The sequence below is a fragment of the Lutjanus erythropterus genome, chromosome 24 (genome assembly GCF_056507025.1).
Source record: "Lutjanus erythropterus isolate fLutEry1 chromosome 24, fLutEry1.hap2, whole genome shotgun sequence".
Taxonomy (NCBI): domain Eukaryota; kingdom Metazoa; phylum Chordata; class Actinopteri; order Lutjaniformes; family Lutjanidae; genus Lutjanus; species Lutjanus erythropterus.
In genome coordinates this window covers 1446566-1466329 of record NC_139340.1, presented here as the reverse complement: position 1 = coordinate 1466329, position 19764 = coordinate 1446566, and the positions used below count along the sequence as shown (strand labels likewise).

The following is a 19764-nucleotide window of genomic DNA, read 5'->3' as shown; positions in this document are numbered from 1 at the left end:
GGGTCTCAGGAAAGTTGTAACTCTTGTAACACAATGCATGCTGGGAAGTCTGATAATATGCTGTTTCTTCACTCTTAAATAAATGTTGCTTTGACTCATTTTTGTTAAAGAGAATTACTGCAGTTTTATGATAAACATACAGTAAGTTCTGTAGTGAGGGGTCTCACATTAAAACAATAACAAAACACATGGTTTGATGATGTCATTTTGTGGTTTCAACCATAGATCTTACAGCCTGCTTCAACCCACTATTTGGACTCATTTGTGCATATTGGCTCCATACCACTCCTTTAATCTATATATAAAATGAATAATCAATAAGGGATACTTTATTATTAATACGAACATTTCCTCTAGAAAGGAAAAAAGGTCTTTTTAAGGGCACTCTCTGCTAAATTGGGGCTCCAGCCCTGTCAACTGCAGCTCTGATGTCACAGTTTGTCAGTTTGGCTTCAGATTTCCATCCAGCTGTCAGCGTTTGAGGTTCATCTAACTGCTCATAGTTCCAAAATGACTCATTGAGTATATCCCAGCAACAGCAACCCAGCATTCTTACACTCAGCAAGCTGTGTCACAATATCAAACTCTGAAACTCTCTTCAACCTCTTCTGAAAAACTTGTGGCTCCTCCTGTTGCGCCTCTGCTCTCCGTGCGCGCTGGAGAGGCTCCTTCACTCACTGCTGACTGGAGATCCACGGAACACACTGGCATTTCCACAGGAGTTAGACCCCAACTTTTCCCCCTTGAGGATTTTGCACTGAAAATCAGTGTTCATCTTCTCCTCTGTGTGCGGATTTTCACACTGTAACTCTTTCCCCCCCACTGGTTTCACTTTTTGTTCTATTTTTAATCCAAACTGTGCGGTTTCTTGACTCTGTCCATGCTGAAATGGAATATGAGGAGTTCCCCAGAGAGAGGCTATCAGGGTTTTGAGGTAAGAGCATCTATATTTCATTGCAAAGATTTGAGCTGGAGTCATTAAATATTTAAGAAGCACTTTGCCTGAAACACCCGCTGCAGCAGCGCAGCGTGCGTAATTTACCGGACCTCATCCATTCAGGCGCAGATGGAGGCTCAGAGTCACCCACGAAACGTGAGCCAGACTCGGATCAGCGCTCCGTCGAATTATCTGTATGCCTCTGACGGATTGTGACTGTCATCTCAGCGTGTTTTATTCTAATTCCACTTTTATTTCCACAAGAATGGCCATGTGTTTTTTAGCATTCTCCGTCATCTTTTTTCATCAAAAGTGTTCTTAAACAATAATAGTAATAATAATAGTAATGATAATAATAATAACAATACTCACGTGTACAGAGGGAAATTGGGCCACATGTTAGAAATTTATTTTAATTCTGAGTTTAAAGTCAGTTTACGGTAATTAACTCAAAATTCTGACGTAATTCTCAAAATTCTGACTTTAATATCGAATTATTACTTTTTTTCCTCAGAATTGTGGCTTTAAACTCAAAAGACTTTAAAATCATAATCAATATTAATATGATTATCAATAATGATTATCAATAATAATCATAATTTTTAGTTTTAACATTTAGTTTTTTTTTGTCTTATATTCTCACTTTGATCTCAGAATTCTGACTTTAAAATCTAAATTTTGACTCAAAACTCGGAAGTCCAATTTTGAACTTAAAATCAGAACTGTGACTTTACACACAAAATATTCTCACTTTAAAAGCAGCTTGGTTTTCCTCAGAATTCTTGCTATTTTTTTATGAGAATTCTGACTTTAAACTCAGAACTGTTACTTTATACTCTAAATTCTCACTTTAAATTGAGAATTCTCCTGAATTCAGACTATATTTAAATTCAGAATTTTGATTTAAACTTGGAACTAAAATACATTTTTCACATGTAGTCCTAATCCTCCTCCGAATGCATCATGTGTTATTACCATAGTTTTTACAGGAACAGCTGCAGTGACCACTCCTCATGATGAAGATGGACCCTGCTGCTGTCTGTGTCCTCCACACCCTGCTGCTGCTCATGATCTTGCCCCCTGCTGCAACTGCCCCGTGTCCCCGGCCCTGCTCCTGCCCCCAGCCCACTGAGCTCCACTGCACCTTCCGCTCCCTTCTCACCATCCCAGCTGCTGTATCCAGAAATGTGGAACGCATGAACCTGGGGTCAGTCCTTGTCTTGTCATGTACTGTTGGTGACTGGATTAATGCAGTATTATAGAGGGATTTAGTATTATGGACTGTCAGTTACCAGACTCACATATTGCTTCTAATGTTTATTTACAGCTCACTCTGTTTGTGTTGTTTCAGGTTCAACAGCATAAATAAGATCACAGACAAATCTCTGGCTGGTCTGAGGAAGCTTGAGCTTCTGATGGTCCACGGCAACGACATCCACAGTGTACCTGATGGAGCGTTCATGGACCTCACTTCCCTACAGGTACACTGAACACACCATAAAAATGTTACCTGAATGAATGTATGAATTGTGAATGAATGAGTGACAGCTGTAGCTCAGGTTTTACCAAGGTTGAAGAAAAAACAAAATATTAATAACTTAGGCAATTTACCAAATTTATTTTTATGTTATTTGTGCTTTATGGTTCAACAAACCAGGATGATTTTGACCCCAATATAAAATAACTGGAATAATCCCATCATCATTCAAGCTTCAACACTTTTTAATTTAATTTTTCTTTTGGTATTACTTTCTTTGAAGGGGTGTGAATAAGTCTGTCATCATCATGTTATGACCAGTCACATTACCATGACTGTTAATTACTGTTGTCATTAAGTGTCATTTAGCCAGTTATGTCATCTTTAATGCAAAGCTGACATGAAGATGCCTTTGTCATGACAACTTGGCATCATCAAACTTAACTTACTTGCAGATGGTGTTAGCTAGTTAGCTTGGTTAGCCTGAGTTAGCCACCTGATTTGCTGATTTAGCCCCAGGAGCAAATGAATGGTGTTTACATAGAACTATGAACATCACACACTATAGACAGTCATAGCATATGATTTGGCTCGTGCTATGCTTATGGCATAATGGCATGTGACAGGAAGTAACAAACAGAGTGCCTGTGTGTGATACTTTAAATAAGGACCCATGGCATACATGAACCTAATAAATCGTTCCATCTGTTGCATAGGTGTAGCCCAATGAGGAATCTACATCAGTTTCTTTGAGTGAGCCTTTTTTTTGTAAGGTCCCATTCTCATATTTTGTAGAAAAAGCATGTTTTGTTGATTTTTTTTTTTACCAGATTATTGTATTTTTATAGCTCAGATGGCCAGTAATATAATCACTAAGTGCCCATTTCGAGTCTCTAAATTACCTCTCTGTGTTCTCCGAGACAAAACCTCAGAAAAACAATGTAGCATACTAAACTTGAGTGCTATTATAACCACATTTGGAGCTGGATGGTGTTCAGCCTTGTGACTATGCCTCTATTGTGTTTTTAAGCTGGCCAGGTAGCCTAAAGCAATATATTTCCATTTCAAAAAGAAGAAAAACATATTTAACACATTTTCTCCTATAAAGAATTGGTTCTGTATCCCTAGACTCCAAAAAGTTACCTCCTGTATATATGTTAGAGGGTTCAATAATAGTAAGCATTTTATTTTCTCTCATGTTCATGTTGCTAGTTTACTATTACTTTTGTAGTGTTATTAGTTTAACACCAAAAGTTAACCTGGACCTGGATTTCCCACACAACTGACCCTTCCTAAGTCCCACCCCCCTTTTGCTCTGTTCTCTAACAATGGTTGAGCATGTGGTAGCCTGTGGAACCTGTACTTAGAAAACTATGTGCTAGGCACCTCCATGTGGAAAAGAAAACCAATGTAATTTAACTATCTATGTGCATATGTTAGCAAAATGCCAGCTAACTACTTAGCTAATGACTGATTTGTTACCTAGTGTTTTGCTAACTTTAATTAAAGTAAGATATCGCTTTTATGGTATCTTTTCACCATCTTCAAAACTGGTTGACTTTTCGACATAGCCTGGCACATAGCATAATTACATACAGGAAACAGGGGAGAAGAAAAATTGACTGAGGTTCCATGAAAGGGGGTGGAACTTAGGAGGGGTCAGTTAAAAATTACAAATGCCTCAAAATATTCTTCTATTAGAATCTGAATTAAAATTTGATCTCCAATATAACTTTGTGACTGTATCAGAGAAAACATGAAAAATGTATTTAAACCCCATTGACAATCTATTTCACTTGAGTGAAATTAGCTGCATCATTACATTAAACAGTTCAAACATGTCATGATCACACATGACTTTCATTCTCCTCCTTGGTCATTGGTTTAGATGCTGAAGATGAGCTACAACAAGCTGACGGAGATCAACAGACACACCCTTCGCGGTCTGTGGTCTTTGGCCAGGTTACACCTAGACCACAACCGACTGCAGTTCATCCACCCAGATGCCTTCCAGGGCCTCACCTCCCTGCGGCTTCTGCAGTTGGAAGGCAACCGGCTCCAGCAGCTGCACCCAGCCACCTTCACCACCTTCACTCTGATGGGTTACTTCCATGTCTCCACTCTGAAGCATCTCTACCTGTCAGATAACGGGCTGATGTCATTGCCCTCCAGACTGGTGGCCACCATGCCTCAGCTGGAGAACCTGTACCTACATGGGAACCCATGGACATGTGACTGCAACATGAGGTGGCTCCAGGAGTGGGATAAAACCTCACCAGGTTAGACTTTAAATTTCTGTACTGAAACTGAGCCACCTACTTTAGATCTACCTTTATTCTTGTAATTAAGGACTAGTGAACTGAATCTTATGATACTTATTATGTTCAATGATTTATATACTGGCATACAAGACTGCTTCAAGGTCTTATTTAACAGTGTTCTTTCTCTTTCTCCAGGGGTCTTGAAATGTAAAAAGGACAGGGCACTTCCCGGTGGCCAGCTGTGTCCTATGTGCTCCTCTCCCAGGCACCTCCGAAGGAAGGAGCTCCAAACTGTGGAGACCCTAGTCTGCAGCAGACCTGTCATCAACTCTCCTGAGAGGACTTTGCCGCCTGCTGACGTTGAGAGTGAGGTCATGGCCATGGAGGACTTCAGTGAACCATTTGGAAACATCTCCCTTGGCTTGTCAGATGAACATGGGAATGAGGTTGATCTGGAGTGTAGCATTGGTGAGCCGAGAGAGCTTCCCAAGATTAACTGGGAGCAGGCTGACCAACTCCAGTTGGCCTCCAACATGACTTTGTCAGTGGATATTGGATGCCCTGTTGATAGAGAGAAGTATGAGCGACTGTGGAGGCTAATTGCATACTACAGCAGTGTGCCAGCCCACTTACAAAGGGGAGTTATGCTCAAAAAAGACCCTCATCTAACCTATGTATATAGACAGGACTCTGAGAAGGATGCCCTATACTATACAGGTGTTAAAGTTAGTATCACAGCCCAGCCAACATGGCTGATGCAGCCATCTGCAGACCTTCAGCTAAACAGACTTCAATCATCAGCCAAGATGGTAAAACTGATCCTGAGCACATACTTGTCAGAGACAGTGGAGGTGGAGCTGGTGCGGAGACGGAGGAGGACGTGGGTCATGATAGAGTCAACGAACACAACTCGCAAAGTGTTGAGTGCTATCCTGGGAAACCCAAGTCAGATGGACTGTAACGTGCACAGTTCTGGCCAACCAGTCATCCACTGGATGCTGCCAGACGGCTCCAAGGTGGAGGCACCATACAGCAGTTCAGACAACAGGCTGTCTGTGTCCAGTGAAGGACAGATGGTCATTAAAGCTGTCAGTCACGCAGACACTGGAATTTACTACTGCATTGCCCAGGTTCATGGAGACCTTGCTGTTCTGCCATTCCATCTGACGGTGCAGGAATCCTCCAGACCTCCCCCAGGAGAGGATGCCTCAACTACACCTATCGAGGGATTTGCAGGGAACTCAATTTCCCTGCCTTGCACAGCATCTGGTTCCCCTGATGCTGAAATTAACTGGATTCTACCAAGCAACAACATAGTTAGCTTCCAAGAGAACTCCTCCAGAGCTTTTGTCTATTCCAATGGCACTCTACATATACCACAGACTCAGTTATTAGACAGTGGCCATTATAAATGTATTGCCATAAATCAACATGGTGTGGATACACTGGCTACAAAAGTCACTGTCAACAAGCGCCAAGGGCTCATAAGGCCTTTGAGGAAGTTCCCAGCAAGACCTCAGTCAGCCTCAGGGGTCAACACTCAGATCAAAGTCCCCACAGAAGATACAGAGGAGGCATCGGGGGACACTGATGTTACTCAGGTGGAGCCTCCAATAAGGCGTCAGGAACCCTTGAGGAGGAGAATTCCAGGAGGTGTGGTCCCAGGCAGGAGAGGCGTGCATCCATCGAGGAATATGCGGCGGAGGCCACCAGTGCTTCGAAAACCAACAGGCCCACGCATTGAAGACAGGGAGACTATAGTTGAAAGAGGGAGGAAGATTAATATGTCAAAGGGTAAAATAGACCCAGAGAAATGGGCCGATATTTTGGCTAAGATTAGGGATAGAAAGGCTCAGACTACTGTGACACCACTCCCAGTGCAGCAGACAACAGAGAGTAAACTGTCAGAGCAGACAACACAGCCTCAAGAAACTTTTGAGGGATCATCAGATGGCGTGACTATGCAGGAAAAAGAGGGCCAGGATTACATCACCACACCACACACTTCAATGCAACATACACAAATGAAAATTAATAGACACAATACACAAGGCCAAGGCACACATGTGACATCTAATAGCTACACTAGACATAATACACATGATATGACATCAAACAGCCAGCTCACAACAGAGCCGCACACAACACAGACCACATACAATGTCCAACACACAACCCCTGATATAAAGTTGGATCTACACACAACTTCAAACAGTGTACTTTTCCTCCCACAGACCACATCTGTTCCCCTACACGCTGTCACTTTCTGGCAGGCTAAGACAAACACTGCAAGCAGCAGCAGTACATTTTCTCTACAAGAGAACCATAGCACAAATACAGATGTTGATGGAGTCAAAACAGCTGATTGGTCCAAGGCATCAGAGAGGAGTGAGAGTATGGATAGACCGAAGATTGTTGCCAGCTCTAATAATGACAGAGAACTCTCTTCGAGTGGAAGTCAAATTATCCCCTTGGTCAACCCAAATGAATCAGAGGCAAGCCAAGAGGAAAATGGAAAATATCTTAGTGAGACTGCAACAGCATCACAGTTACATACTCAGCCAAAGGACACAATGCTTGATGATTTGCATTCTGAAGCAATGCTCACAGTGGCATCTACAACAACAACGCTCATACCCACCACTACAAAAAGGAGGGGGTCTGAAGGACAATCGCCCACACGCCTACGTCACCCTAACTCCAGGAGAAGGAATGGGGGTCGTCGGAGAGGGCAAAACCGAAGGAAACAAAAGCTGAATAAACCCACCCCATTTATAGCCACCACACCTGCAAATGATACCCTAGCAACAGTCAGGACCACTGCCTCCTCACCGCTAAATATAGATCCATTAGAAGTTACAACAGCCAATTTCAATACCACTGTTCCATTCAGCGGCAGCCAAGCGGCGTCATCAGGCAGACTGAGTCATGAAGAAAGCACAGTCCCAGGGCATGACGCCACCAAACTCTCTCCACTACCAGCTTCTCCCCCTGAAACAAACGACAGCCATCTACCCCTGGCCAAACCACTATTTAAAAGCACATCAGCAGCACCATCATTTCCAACAGCCTCTCCAGGAGTGGGTCACGGAAAGACAAGTTCTCAAACAGCCTTGGGAATCTCAGAGAGTGTGTTTCCTGCAGAACACTTGGATGTGTTCACATCAACCACTCAGCAGAGGTTTACAGGCGGCCTTCTTCCACCTGTTAAACCCTTTGAGGAGACACAAAGGATAAGCGTTATGGGAGACCTTGGACCTGAGCCACGCACTGACAATCCCTCTGAGGGTTTTCACACTGGAACACAAGTGCAAACAGATGTCAGGCCGAATCAATCAGGCCAACAATACACAGCCACTGAGAAGGATGGAAAGATGCTTTTCAAAGAGACTGGCATGCATTTTTCACTGCTGCCATCGCCATCCACCTCAGTTGCTTCAGTGATTGACCATGAAATCAAGACAACTTCAGGATACACTTCACCGAGCATGCTTTTCAAGGATTTGGACACAGAACAAGTTACAACAAAGAAGTCTACAGAATCTGAAATACCGTATCATAGTTCTGAAAGTACAGGCAGTGAGTCAAAGGTAGATAAGAATCTTGAAACTGCCAACTTAGGGATTAATGTTGATGCTTTTATCAAAAGCATTGGAACACCTCCCTCTACTTCTTCATCAAAGCCTGATGCTGACATCTCATCCACAGTGATGCCATATGTCACACTACTTCAAACACTTTTCACAGAAGCCAAAATGGGCCCTACGATGAGGGCCACCACTCAGGAGGCTCCCATGATCAACAACATTCCCGAAAACCATAGTCAAGGCCAACAAATCCAACCCATGACCACATCTGAGCCCCAGAGAACATCAGACATTCATACTGCAACCCAGTCATCTGACCACAAACTGGTTCCATTTATTAGTACAAATCCAACTTCCACAGCCCTAGAATTGACCAGTCGACAGGTAATGAGGCAGACTGCCACCCCTGCCCCTACAACAGCTCCAGTACAAACTGATCCATTCAGAGAGGGACTGCAAACAAGCACTCAGGGTATGCCCGGAAAGCACCAGCTACCTGGACAAGGAACTATTCCAACAGGGAAGCCAAGGATAACTAAGAGCAATTTCCAGACTTTCACTGTGAAAGCTGAAACAGATGCTCAGCTTCCCTGTGAGGCTGAGGGTGAGCCAATGCCCTTCCTGTCATGGACTAAGGTTGCAAGTGGTATGTATTACTCAAGCTCATAACTCAGCTTTATGTACATTTTCAGGTCAGTCTTAGCGCTTCCTTCTTTATAAACAGCATGGAAAATTGAATGAATTATTAAGTCAGTGTGTTCACATAAAACGGAAAACCCCAGAAAATGTTGCTTTTATGCAACGAGGCAGCATTACATTTTTGGTTGTCCATTCGACCCATTCTCACAATATCTCAGGAACGGTTTGAGGAAATTTCTTCAAACTTCCACTGGGACTCAAGGTTGAACTGGTTAGTATTTGGTGGTCAAAAATCACAGTGAACTCACAAACACGGTTTTGGCCATAACAAGTATTAACATAACATTAATAAGAGTCTAGACAGACATGGATGTAAAATATAAACTGACTGGTTGGCAGAGGCATACAACCACAAAGCAGTGATGCTATTTTTATGTTTGTTAAAGCTTTGATTTAGTTTTACAGGCTTGATCAAAGATGGGTTTATCCCTCATATTCAGAAGTTCTTGTAGTAACTGCAAAAAATTATGTTGGCTACAGTCCTCAGATATACCAATAATGCAGATGTCTGCTTTCAAAATCTTCACACTTATAATTTGGCAGCACTGATTAAAAGTTTGCTTGTCTTTTCAGCCAAATCTAGACAATCTCACTTAAAAAACACTTATGACATCTCCAGGTTTGTGAGAGATGATTCTGAGAATTTGTCTCAAGAGCCACAATGGCTGCTGTTATTTCTTCTCTTAATGCTTCAGTGTCGTTCTTGAGAGACATTGCAGAATAGGTTTTACTGAAAATGTCTGATATCAGGCTGAGTAACTTTGACTCTGTCTGGGTTGTTGAACTTGGCATGGGAGCAGTAGAGACACCGATCATTTCCAAAAGAGGGATTTGCTGAGATTTGAGATTCACTTCCCTCATTTGCACTTTTTAAAGCTTTAAGTAATTCATTGTTGCTGGTTCAAGTACTGGGCTTCTGTCTGAAAAATAGCTACTGATTCTGTGGAGGCATAGTCAAAGTCTGATTTAACGTATTACTAGTTTAAAATAAATGGGGTTTTCTTTCATCAATCTCATAAGAACCAGACCAAGTCTGGAAGAAAGTTTTGACACCTAATAGATGTTGATAATTTCCTTTCTACTTTAAATACTTATAGTATATGTGAGAAATTGCCATCATATTATATTTGAAACCTCTCTCCTTTCATTCCTGCAGGGGCGAGTATTGCTCAGAATACCAGGGTCCAGAGGTTTGAGGTCCATCCAAACGGTACATTAATCATCAGAAACACGCAGCCCATGGATGGAGGCCAGTACCTGTGTACAGTACAGAACCAGTATGGCACAGACAAGATGGTGGTCAACCTTGTGATCCTGTCTCAGCATCCACGGATACTCCAGCCTCGGCACAGAGATGTCACTGTGCATCTAGGTGGCAAGGTTGATTTGGATTGTATGGTGGAGGGCCATCCTACACCTCGAATCATGTGGGTGCTCCCTAACAATGTCCACATGGCTGCTGCTCCACACGGTGTTGCCTCTCAGCAGCATGTGGCCATATTGAGTAATGGAACCCTTCGGATCAGCCAGGCCACGTACACAGACAGAGGGATTTATAAGTGCATTGGCAGCAGCACAGCCGGAGCTGACACAGTCTCAGTCCGCCTTTATGTCTCAGCATTGCCACCGGTGATTCAGCAGATACAACATGAGAACACCACCCTCCCAGAGGGCAGCACCGCCTACATCCATTGTAGTGCCACAGGTTCCCCTCAACCTGTCATCCGCTGGATCACACCTGATGGCGTACAGGTCACTGCTTCCCAGTTTGTTACTGGACGCAACCTCATGGTCTTCCCCAATGGGACCCTCTACATAAGGGGATTGGGCCCTGGAAATGCTGGGAGATATGAGTGCTCAGCCAGTAACACTGTGGCATCCAGCAGGAGGACAGTGATCTTGAGCATAAGGAGAAACCCATCCTCTGCCAAGGCCAGTATCACATCATCGTCTCCTCAGAGGACAGATGTGATGTATGGAGGGAGGCTGCTGCTCAACTGTGTGGCAAGAGGAGATCCAGAGCCCAGGATCATCTGGAGGACACCCTCTAAGAAGTTGGTGGATTCTCAGTACAGGTAAAAAAAAAAAATCACAAGCTACTCAGCAAGGTTTACAAGCCCAATTAAATTTTCTACATTAAGTTTTTCTTATCTTTGCAGTTTTGACCCCAGGATCAAGGTGTTCCATAATGGCAGTATAGCTGTTCATTCTGTGACTGACAAGGACAGTGGGGACTACCTGTGCATGGCACGTAACAAGATGGGTGATGACTACATTCTGCTGCGAGTTAACGTGTTGACCAGACCAGCCAAGATCAAGCACAAGCCACAGCAATCCAGTCAGGAGGTGGTGTATGGTGGAGACTTGAAGGTGGACTGTGTGGCCTCTGGACTCCCCAACCCCGAGATCAGCTGGGCACTACCGGATGGCACCATGGTCAACCCTGTCAAGCAAAGAGATAGTGTCGGCGGGGGGCGCAGTCGCAGGTATAAACTGCTTAGTAATACTGAATGTAAAAGGTTTTTCACACTTATCCCAGGGTTAAAAGCATTCTTAAGAGCTTTTCATCACACTCCATATCATTAGCACAGAGCTATTCTTAGCCCTGGACTAAAAATAGCCACTGCACTTCTACTAATTCTATGTTAAATGTCTAAGGGAACAGCAACTAACATTCCAGAACACTGATGACTCTTTAGTCCTGCTTCACACTGGCACTTCAACCCTGTGTATAGTCAATTTTGCTGTACCAACAAGCATTTAACCCAAGGCTAGTAGAAGTGTAGTGTGAATCATATAGTCCTGGGCTTAGGTTAACCCTGGGCTTGAGTGTGTGTAAAAGGGATATAAGAATAGCCCTGGGCCAAGAATATGCAATGTGGAGAGCGCTTCTTAGCATAGGACTAAAAGATCCCTTAGCCCCATGTTTTGGGAGTTTTTTTCCCTGGGCTAAGTGCTGGGTGAAAAGCTCATTAGAACCGAATTAGTTACAGCTTTCTGGCCCTACTCTGGGGCAGGGCCAGTTGTGTTATCCCAGAAAATTGCCTAAACACAGAACTAAAAGGTGTCAGTGTAAAACAGGGCTGAAGGCTGATATGATTCATTCTAGAATTAGTCATATGATCCAACAGACTTTTAACCTAGAGCTAGTAGAAGTGTAGTGTGAATCTTAGAGAATCTGTGCTTAGGTTAACAGTGTTTCTAGCTATTTCTAGGTCAACACTTAGACCAGGGTTAAGAATAACACTGGGCTAAGAAAGTGTAGTGTGCTGGGCTAAAAATATGCAGTGTGAAAAGCCCAGTAGAATTAACTTTCACTTCTAAAAGATACCTCCATGGGCCAAAGGAAGTACAGTTTAGGCAGCCTCTGTTTGTGCTACATGGCTACCTGAGCTTAACATTGGTTTTATCCTCTTAAAACCAGTTCTCTTACGGCCTTTTATCCCAATTAGTTGTAATCTTGGAAATCCACATATTCCACACTCTGTGACAGAACATATGTACTCATGTGTACTTTATTACCTCATACACCTCCTTGCATAGATCAACATGTTGCAGTTTTAGAAATATCCATTCAGAGCGGATGAATCAATTGGAATGCTACAAAGTTGTAGTTTTGGGGACATTGAATGAATGAAAAATGATGTATGAGAATTTATGAATTTGTTGTAAATACGGTACATACATCCATTTTGGAGAGCAGCCAGCCAGCAGCAAAGTCGCTGCCAAAAATGTCTCTTCATCCCAAACTTTTCAGAGTACAGTCCAATTGTTACAGCAAACTGATTTGATCTGTAGATTCATTTCTGTTGGAAAACCTGTTTGACCTTTTGTCTTAAAATATAATTCAAATTCGTGAACTGATACATCACTATTGACCAGTGGTGTTCCTGAAAAACTAAAATCTTTAGCTCAGCTAGTTTGTCTTGTTTAACAGTAAACCTGCTATTAATCAACTGAGACACTTAAAGATTCATTTAAAATGTCCATATCACTTATTGTAAAGTATTCCCTGACTCTGTACCTCAGTGGCAGCTCACCACCTTAAGATTAATGACTCCTCACTTCCACAGAAAATTACTTCAAGAACCAATTTTGGCATGTGCTGCTACAACACAAAGACTGCTTCTTATTTCAGCTGTATTTATTGTTTCCTGCTCTGACACATAGAGCATACTGTAAATACTACTAGGCAGCCTGTTAAGGTTGTGCAACCAAACATGTTTCTTTCTGACACATAATAGCTGAGTGAGCACAGAAAAAAGGTTCACAGAGCAAAACACTTAAATACAGAACCTATAGAGCTGGTAAGCAAAGAACTTCACTCACAGCTTTCGTTCAAATGGATATAAAACCATACAAGGGAAGCATTTTGTATCAGTTTCAGTTGTTTTTGTGCAGAGTTTTCTTTCTTCAGTAAGAAACAAGCTACATATGACTAAACTAAGGCATAATGTGTGATCCAAATGTTGAAGTCCACATTGTTTTCCTTCCCAAAACAGATTCCACGACCTGAATCTCGCATATTGAGTGTTGATCTAAAAATGTTTTAGAAAATATACATTAATATTATATTTTACCAGTTGTATATTACCAACTCCTGTATGACCTAACTCAGGTTAAACCCTTTGTAAAAGATGAACAAATACATAAAGAGAATGATTGTTATAGAGCATGACTTCAATATCCTTAAAATTTGGTGCATGGGATACTGTTGGGAAATCGCAGGGTCCTGTTTTAGGCTTAATAATAAGATAATGTGGTATTGTATCGGTGCATTGACAACTTGCCAAGTATTTTTAGATAGTATCAGAGGCTGATATTGTATCATACTGGTATCATACCATACAGGAACAGCCCTAATAGAAAACAGTGTTATTTGTGTCTGCATATTTACATGTTGATTATGTTTACAGTAGCCAATAGCATTGAATGTGTATTATTGCTGGGTCACCTAACTTAGCAGTATGACTAACCAAGATGACTAGCTAACAGCACTACAGTTATCCATCAAGTTAACTGTTTTAGTAACAAGTTAAGCTTAATCATTCATCGGGAAACTCAGGAAAAGCATTGTATCTATGAATTTTGTCCAGTTTCACCCAAACCAGTTAATAATATTTAAGTTTTTGTAAGAGTTATGAGGTTATGCTTCTGTACTGTAATGTTATCTGTAAGGCCCGCCCCTGACCTATCATATGCTCCATGTCATTAGTTGCTGAAGCAGTCTACTGTAAAATGCCTTTCACCTAATCTGCTGTCAAAGATACCACTTTCCTCAAGTGACTAAATTCTAGCCAGCAGGTACTTAACCCCAGTATTTTGGGAAAACGGAATGCTTTGAGATGGCAAACACACTGACATACCATAATATTGGCTTAACTAATGAATCATAGCCCAGAGCTGCTAAACATTGAAAATTGATGGGTGGATGTCATTATTGATGGTTGGTTTGTTTTAGCTTTCAAGACAAAAACATGATTGGATTTTAATTAATAAAAATACAAAAATATTTTTTCTTTTATTTTTTGGCATATATTTTTAGATGTTGCACAGTATGACTCAGGTTTAAAGTAGTTTTTATAATGTTATATATCGTTCCATAATGCACATAACTGAACCGTCATCAAAGTGTAACAATTAGTAACATTCTCCTTCCTTTCCTTCTCTGAATTGTTTGCAGGTATGTGGTGTTTGACAATGGCACACTGTTCTTCAATGACGTCGGCATGCCAGAAGAAGGTGACTACACCTGTTATGCTGAGAACCAACTGGGCAAAGATGAAATGAAGGTTAGAGTCAAGGTTAAGGTTGCAACTTCCAAACCACGAATCCAGGATAAAGATCAAAAGATCGTCAAAGTTTTCTACGGTGAGACTGTTACACTGAGATGTAATGCCAAAGGGGAATCAATGCCAGTCATCACATGGGTATCTCCTACAAATAGAGTAATATCCCCTGCTTTGGACAAATACCAGATTCTGGATGATGGGACATTGGTAATTCAAAAGGTTCAGCGCTTTGATGGAGGTAACTACACCTGCATGGCAAAGAACAATGCAGGACAAGACCATAAAGTTGTCAAGCTGGAGGTCCTGGTAACATCTCCAGTGATCAATGGCTTAAGTGGAAGCGCCAACACTATCAAGGTGTCTGCAGTTCAGGATCAGCGCAAGTTTTTGGACTGTGTGGCAAAGGGAACCCCCACCCCTCGTACCATGTGGGTTCTACCAGGAAATGTGATCCTTCCTGCACCATACTATAGCAACAGAATGACAGTTCACCAGAATGGTACCTTGGAAATCCGGTCACCCAAAAGGACAGACTCTGGGCAGCTAGCTTGTATTGCTCGTAATGAAGGAGGGGAGGTCAAGCTGGTGGTTAACTTGGATGTGGTGGGGGTTGTTGAGAGGCCACAAATTAGAGGTCCCAAAACAGATAGCTTGTCGTTAACTGTGGGGAATGCTATGACTTTGAATTGTTCATTTGAGGGCTCAACACTACCTCATGTCACTTGGATCTTACCCAGTGGTACACCTTTGCAGAGTGGTGCTCGGCTTTCTAAGTTTTTCCATCATCCAGACGGCTCCTTGATCATCAGCAACCCCTCTGTTGCTGAAGCCGGTATATACCGCTGCATGGGGCATAATTTCCGAGGTCTTGTGGAGCGTACATTCACATTGTCCCCAGGGAGAAAACCAGAGATCATCAACAGATACACCTCTCCTGTCAGCATCATGAATGGGGAAACACTTTTGCTTCACTGTCTAACCAGTAGTGAACCCCTCAGACTCACATGGACACTACCCAGTGGGGTTGTCCTGAACAGGCCACAGAGAGCTGGACGGTACGCTGTACTGCCCAATGGGACACTTGCCATTCAACAAGTATCAGTCTATGATCGGGGGTCATACATTTGCAGAGCTGTAAACGAATATGGCAGCTCTATGCTTTCTGTATCTGTAATTGTGATTGCATACCCACCGCGGATTACCAACGGTCCACCCTCTGTAACGTATGCTAAACGTGGAGTTGCTGTTCAGCTGAACTGCGTAGCTACTGGGATCCCTAGAGTGGACGTAGCATGGGAAACACCAGATAAAACCCGCTTGGCCGTCAGTGCACAGCCACGCCTTTTTGGGAACAAGTACCTTCATCCGCAAGGTTCCCTCATCATCCAGAACCCAACACAAAGAGACGCTGGCGTCTACCGATGCACAGCTAGAAATGCCATTGGCATAGACTCTAAAGCTACATTTCTCAATGTGTTCTAAACAATTTCACTGTTCATCATGATACATTTCCATACTGTATGCCCAAGCAACTGCCTAGTTAAAAACATAATGTTTTTAATGATCAAAATGTTGTAAAAACTGCTGTCACAATGATGTAATAATGAGTTAATTATAACCTGCAGTGGTGCTTTTAGTGTGTCCATATAGAGTCCAAAAGTTGATGGTGGTTTGTGTGCCATAGTGCCATTTCCACAACATCCTACATCACATATAATCCACATCCCCGGGAAAGATCAATGGGCCTCCAATTTTGAGCATTTACTTTTAATAAAAAAAATTTGCACAAGAAATGCTGATCATGTGGGAAAATAGACTACAATGATGCATTGGTTGGGCAGTCATATGTTCCAGTTTGACTATGTTACTGCATTCCATACTGTTTATAGTTATTGCTCATGGACAGTTGCTGTTGTTGTTGTTGTGTTCTTATTTTTGGTTCCGTTTCAGTTGTTGTATTTTGCAGCTCATCTTTAGGATAATGCCTTGTAAACCCCGTTTGGAGAATACAGCACCCTTTACCAAGGGATTTATACCTCCTTACCCTTCCTCCCACCCTCCTTAGTCCCGCCCCTTTTTGCTCTGTGCTCCGACAGTTGAACCTAAGTCAGCTTTCTCCTTTCCTGTTTCCTGTACTGTAGGTATGTCATGGTTCACGTATGTTAAAAAGAAAAAAAAATTAAAGATAGTTAAAATATGTGGCTGGGGGACTTGTAAGTAGCTAGCTAATATGAGTTACATCATACACATATACATATAGTCACATCTTAAGTTAGTTAATGTGAACAAAACACTAGCTAACTTACTAGCTAACGACTGGTGTACATAAGCTAGCTAGAAACAATGGCTGAAAGTGATCAGCAGCTCATCCCAGAATTCCCTTCAAATTCACGGAATTCAAATTTTAGTTGCTTTAAAAATGGCCACATGATAGTGCTACTTACAAAAACAACTCCCTTGCCAATTTTTCCCACCAAACTTAATTGTTTTTCAGTCGTTTTCGAGATATTCTGCTAACAGACAAGACCAAAAACCTATCCTGCAAGGCAGGAACAAACCATTATACGACCTGCATAATCTAAACTGTTTAATCTGCGTAATGCAATTTTGATAATCTTGTTAAATTTATTGGTTGTTCCCATTAGTGACTTGAAATGGAAAATTAGGTTTGAGGTTGAAAAATACTTAACTTACCCTTTAAGTGTCAACCTACAAAATGACATCAGACTCCACTCCTGGTGTTTCACATTAAAGCATTGATTTGGCTGATCACATCTTGAACAATGAGCAAAGACTCTCTGTAGCTTCCTCTGCTGTACATGTAGCTTTGCATTAATGACATAGTACAGCTGCTTCTGACAATGACAGATTATGTCAAGCTGTAAAGAACTGCATAACTTCTCATTTTCTAACTAGGAAATATTGTTTAACTTAAGTGCAGAATTGATTGAACATATGTAGAATGTTGCTAAGATGTTTTTTATGGCAGGTGATGTATTTTTTACTCTGAATTTGAGACATCTGTCCCTAAATCCTGTGCTTTTCATAAACACCCATCTCAAGTATTGTCTGTGTCAGATAATCTAATAACTGTTTCCTGCTCTCAGCAGTGTGCACCATCTTTGACTCTGCTTCTGAAAAATGCTGATACAGGCTCTCTGTCCTCATTTGTAAATTATTTGTCTTTGACAAGCTGTGATGCATAGGAATATTCCCACATTTTAATAAAAAAAAAAAAATCCACCTGTTTCAACTAAGCTCAAAGTCAAAAGCACCCAACTTTTTTATTGCTGAGGCAGGGAAAGCAAAGGATGAGAAAAATGATGACTCGAGAATGTTTGCCAAGTCACCATAAATGACAATGATGTTTTTAAAATAACTCAGAAACATACAGAAGTTTGTGACTGTATAAACTGTAATGAAATTATTCAAAAGTGAAATGTAGTTTTTGTTGAGCTGGCCTCAGGGAGCACAGCACAGATAAAAATCTGAGAAAATGCTCGGCTTTGCATTTTGGATGAAAGAAGTAGGTCACCATTACTCTTGAAGACCAGAAACTTGCAATCATTGCTTTGGGAATACAGGCCGCAGTCTCGTCTTCCAAAAAAGAAGAAACATCTGGAGCCATGAGGAAATCCCCTATTAGTTCAGCAGATTCAGCCAGACGGAGTCACACTTTTGGAAATTTCAGTATGTGTGACTCTCTTTGTTAAACCTGGCATTCATTATAACAATCTGGACACTGGAGCTGACCGGTACTCTACTGTGCTGCCTCATAGAACTTCCACCCAAATGCTCTTTAGCATTTTTCTTGCAGATGAAGTTAACATTTACCACTCTAAAAAAAATGATTTGACTGCAGGGATGTACTGTAAAATAAACTATTCCAGGCTAGCTTAAAATTTTAAGCTGACTGAATTTTAAAAGACAAGTTGAGGTAAATTTGTAATGACTCAAAACAATTAAACTTTTCTTATAAAGTAAACTTGATATTAATTTGGTTGTGCTCAAGAAAACATGTTTAATAAGCTTATGATAATAAGTTGAATCAACAACGCTTAAGTCTACTGTGAAAAACAATACAGGAAGTTTTATGTGTTCAAGTTAAGTAAACTTAACATTTCAAGTATTCATTTTCAAAACACTTCAGAACCTACAGACATGAGTTCTTCTAACTTGAAGTCTTTTGACTTGGAATGATAAGTTCAATGTACTGTCAATCATGAGATTAAGTTTCTAAAGAAACATGATCAACATATTTTCAGACCTCCTAGCATGTATTTTCTGAGCATTAAGACTCTCCTGACAACCTTCTTTTGTGTAGTTTAAAGAAAACTTACTGTGTGTCTCTAATACACTGAGAATTCAAACTGAGAAAATGTAAAAGAAAATCAAATTTGTTTGTTAGTCAGTGTGCTGAACAGTTAAACAGTTAGTTCTCACACAATGCAAAGATAATAGAAATCGAAAGTTTAATTGACTTCAATATATAAAACTTGTTTATTTATGTTGCAATGTTGAAGAGAAAAAAATAGCTGACTCCACTAAATCCCTGTATAATGTTTAACAGTGTGTTTTCATTGTTTCAAATTAGAAGAACTCTTCAAACTATAAAAAAGAGTCTTGGGAGAGTTTTAACTCTTAACACAGTGCATGCTGGGAAGTCTGTCAATAGACTCATGTTTTACTAATTACTAGAAATTTAAAGATTAATCAACTTGAATAAATACAAGATAAATAAAATGTGTATATTATAGTATATTATATAGTATATTTATATTGAGAAGAAAAGATTAGTTGATTCCATGTATGATTTTTTTTTTATTCCTGTATGATTTTTTTACAGTGTGCTTTCCCCCCTGTGGCTGCCAAAGCCATATTTTACAGTGCATTCATTCAACTCATCATTTCAAGTTAAAAGACCTCAATTTAGAAGAATTTATTTTTGAAGTGTTTTGAATACAAAAGTGAAGCTACAAAAAAAGTAGGATTTCAGGAGAGTGTCAACTGT

At 41.1% G+C, this 19764-nt stretch overlaps 1 protein-coding gene across 1 annotated transcript; it reads left to right on the top strand.

Moving 5' to 3' along the window:
* The first annotated feature begins 669 nt into the window (after positions 1-669).
* Positions 670-16546, top strand: mxra5a (matrix-remodelling associated 5a). The gene is made up of 8 exons (XM_084713737.1): positions 670-934; positions 1918-2144; positions 2289-2418; positions 4303-4693; positions 4871-8908; positions 10118-11036; positions 11121-11447; positions 14645-16546. The coding sequence occupies exons 2-8, from the start codon at positions 1951-1953 to the stop codon at positions 16233-16235; spliced, it is 7590 nt and encodes a 2529-aa protein (XP_084569863.1). The 5' UTR covers positions 670-934; positions 1918-1950; the 3' UTR covers positions 16236-16546.
* The last annotated feature ends 3218 nt before the right edge of the window (positions 16547-19764 follow it).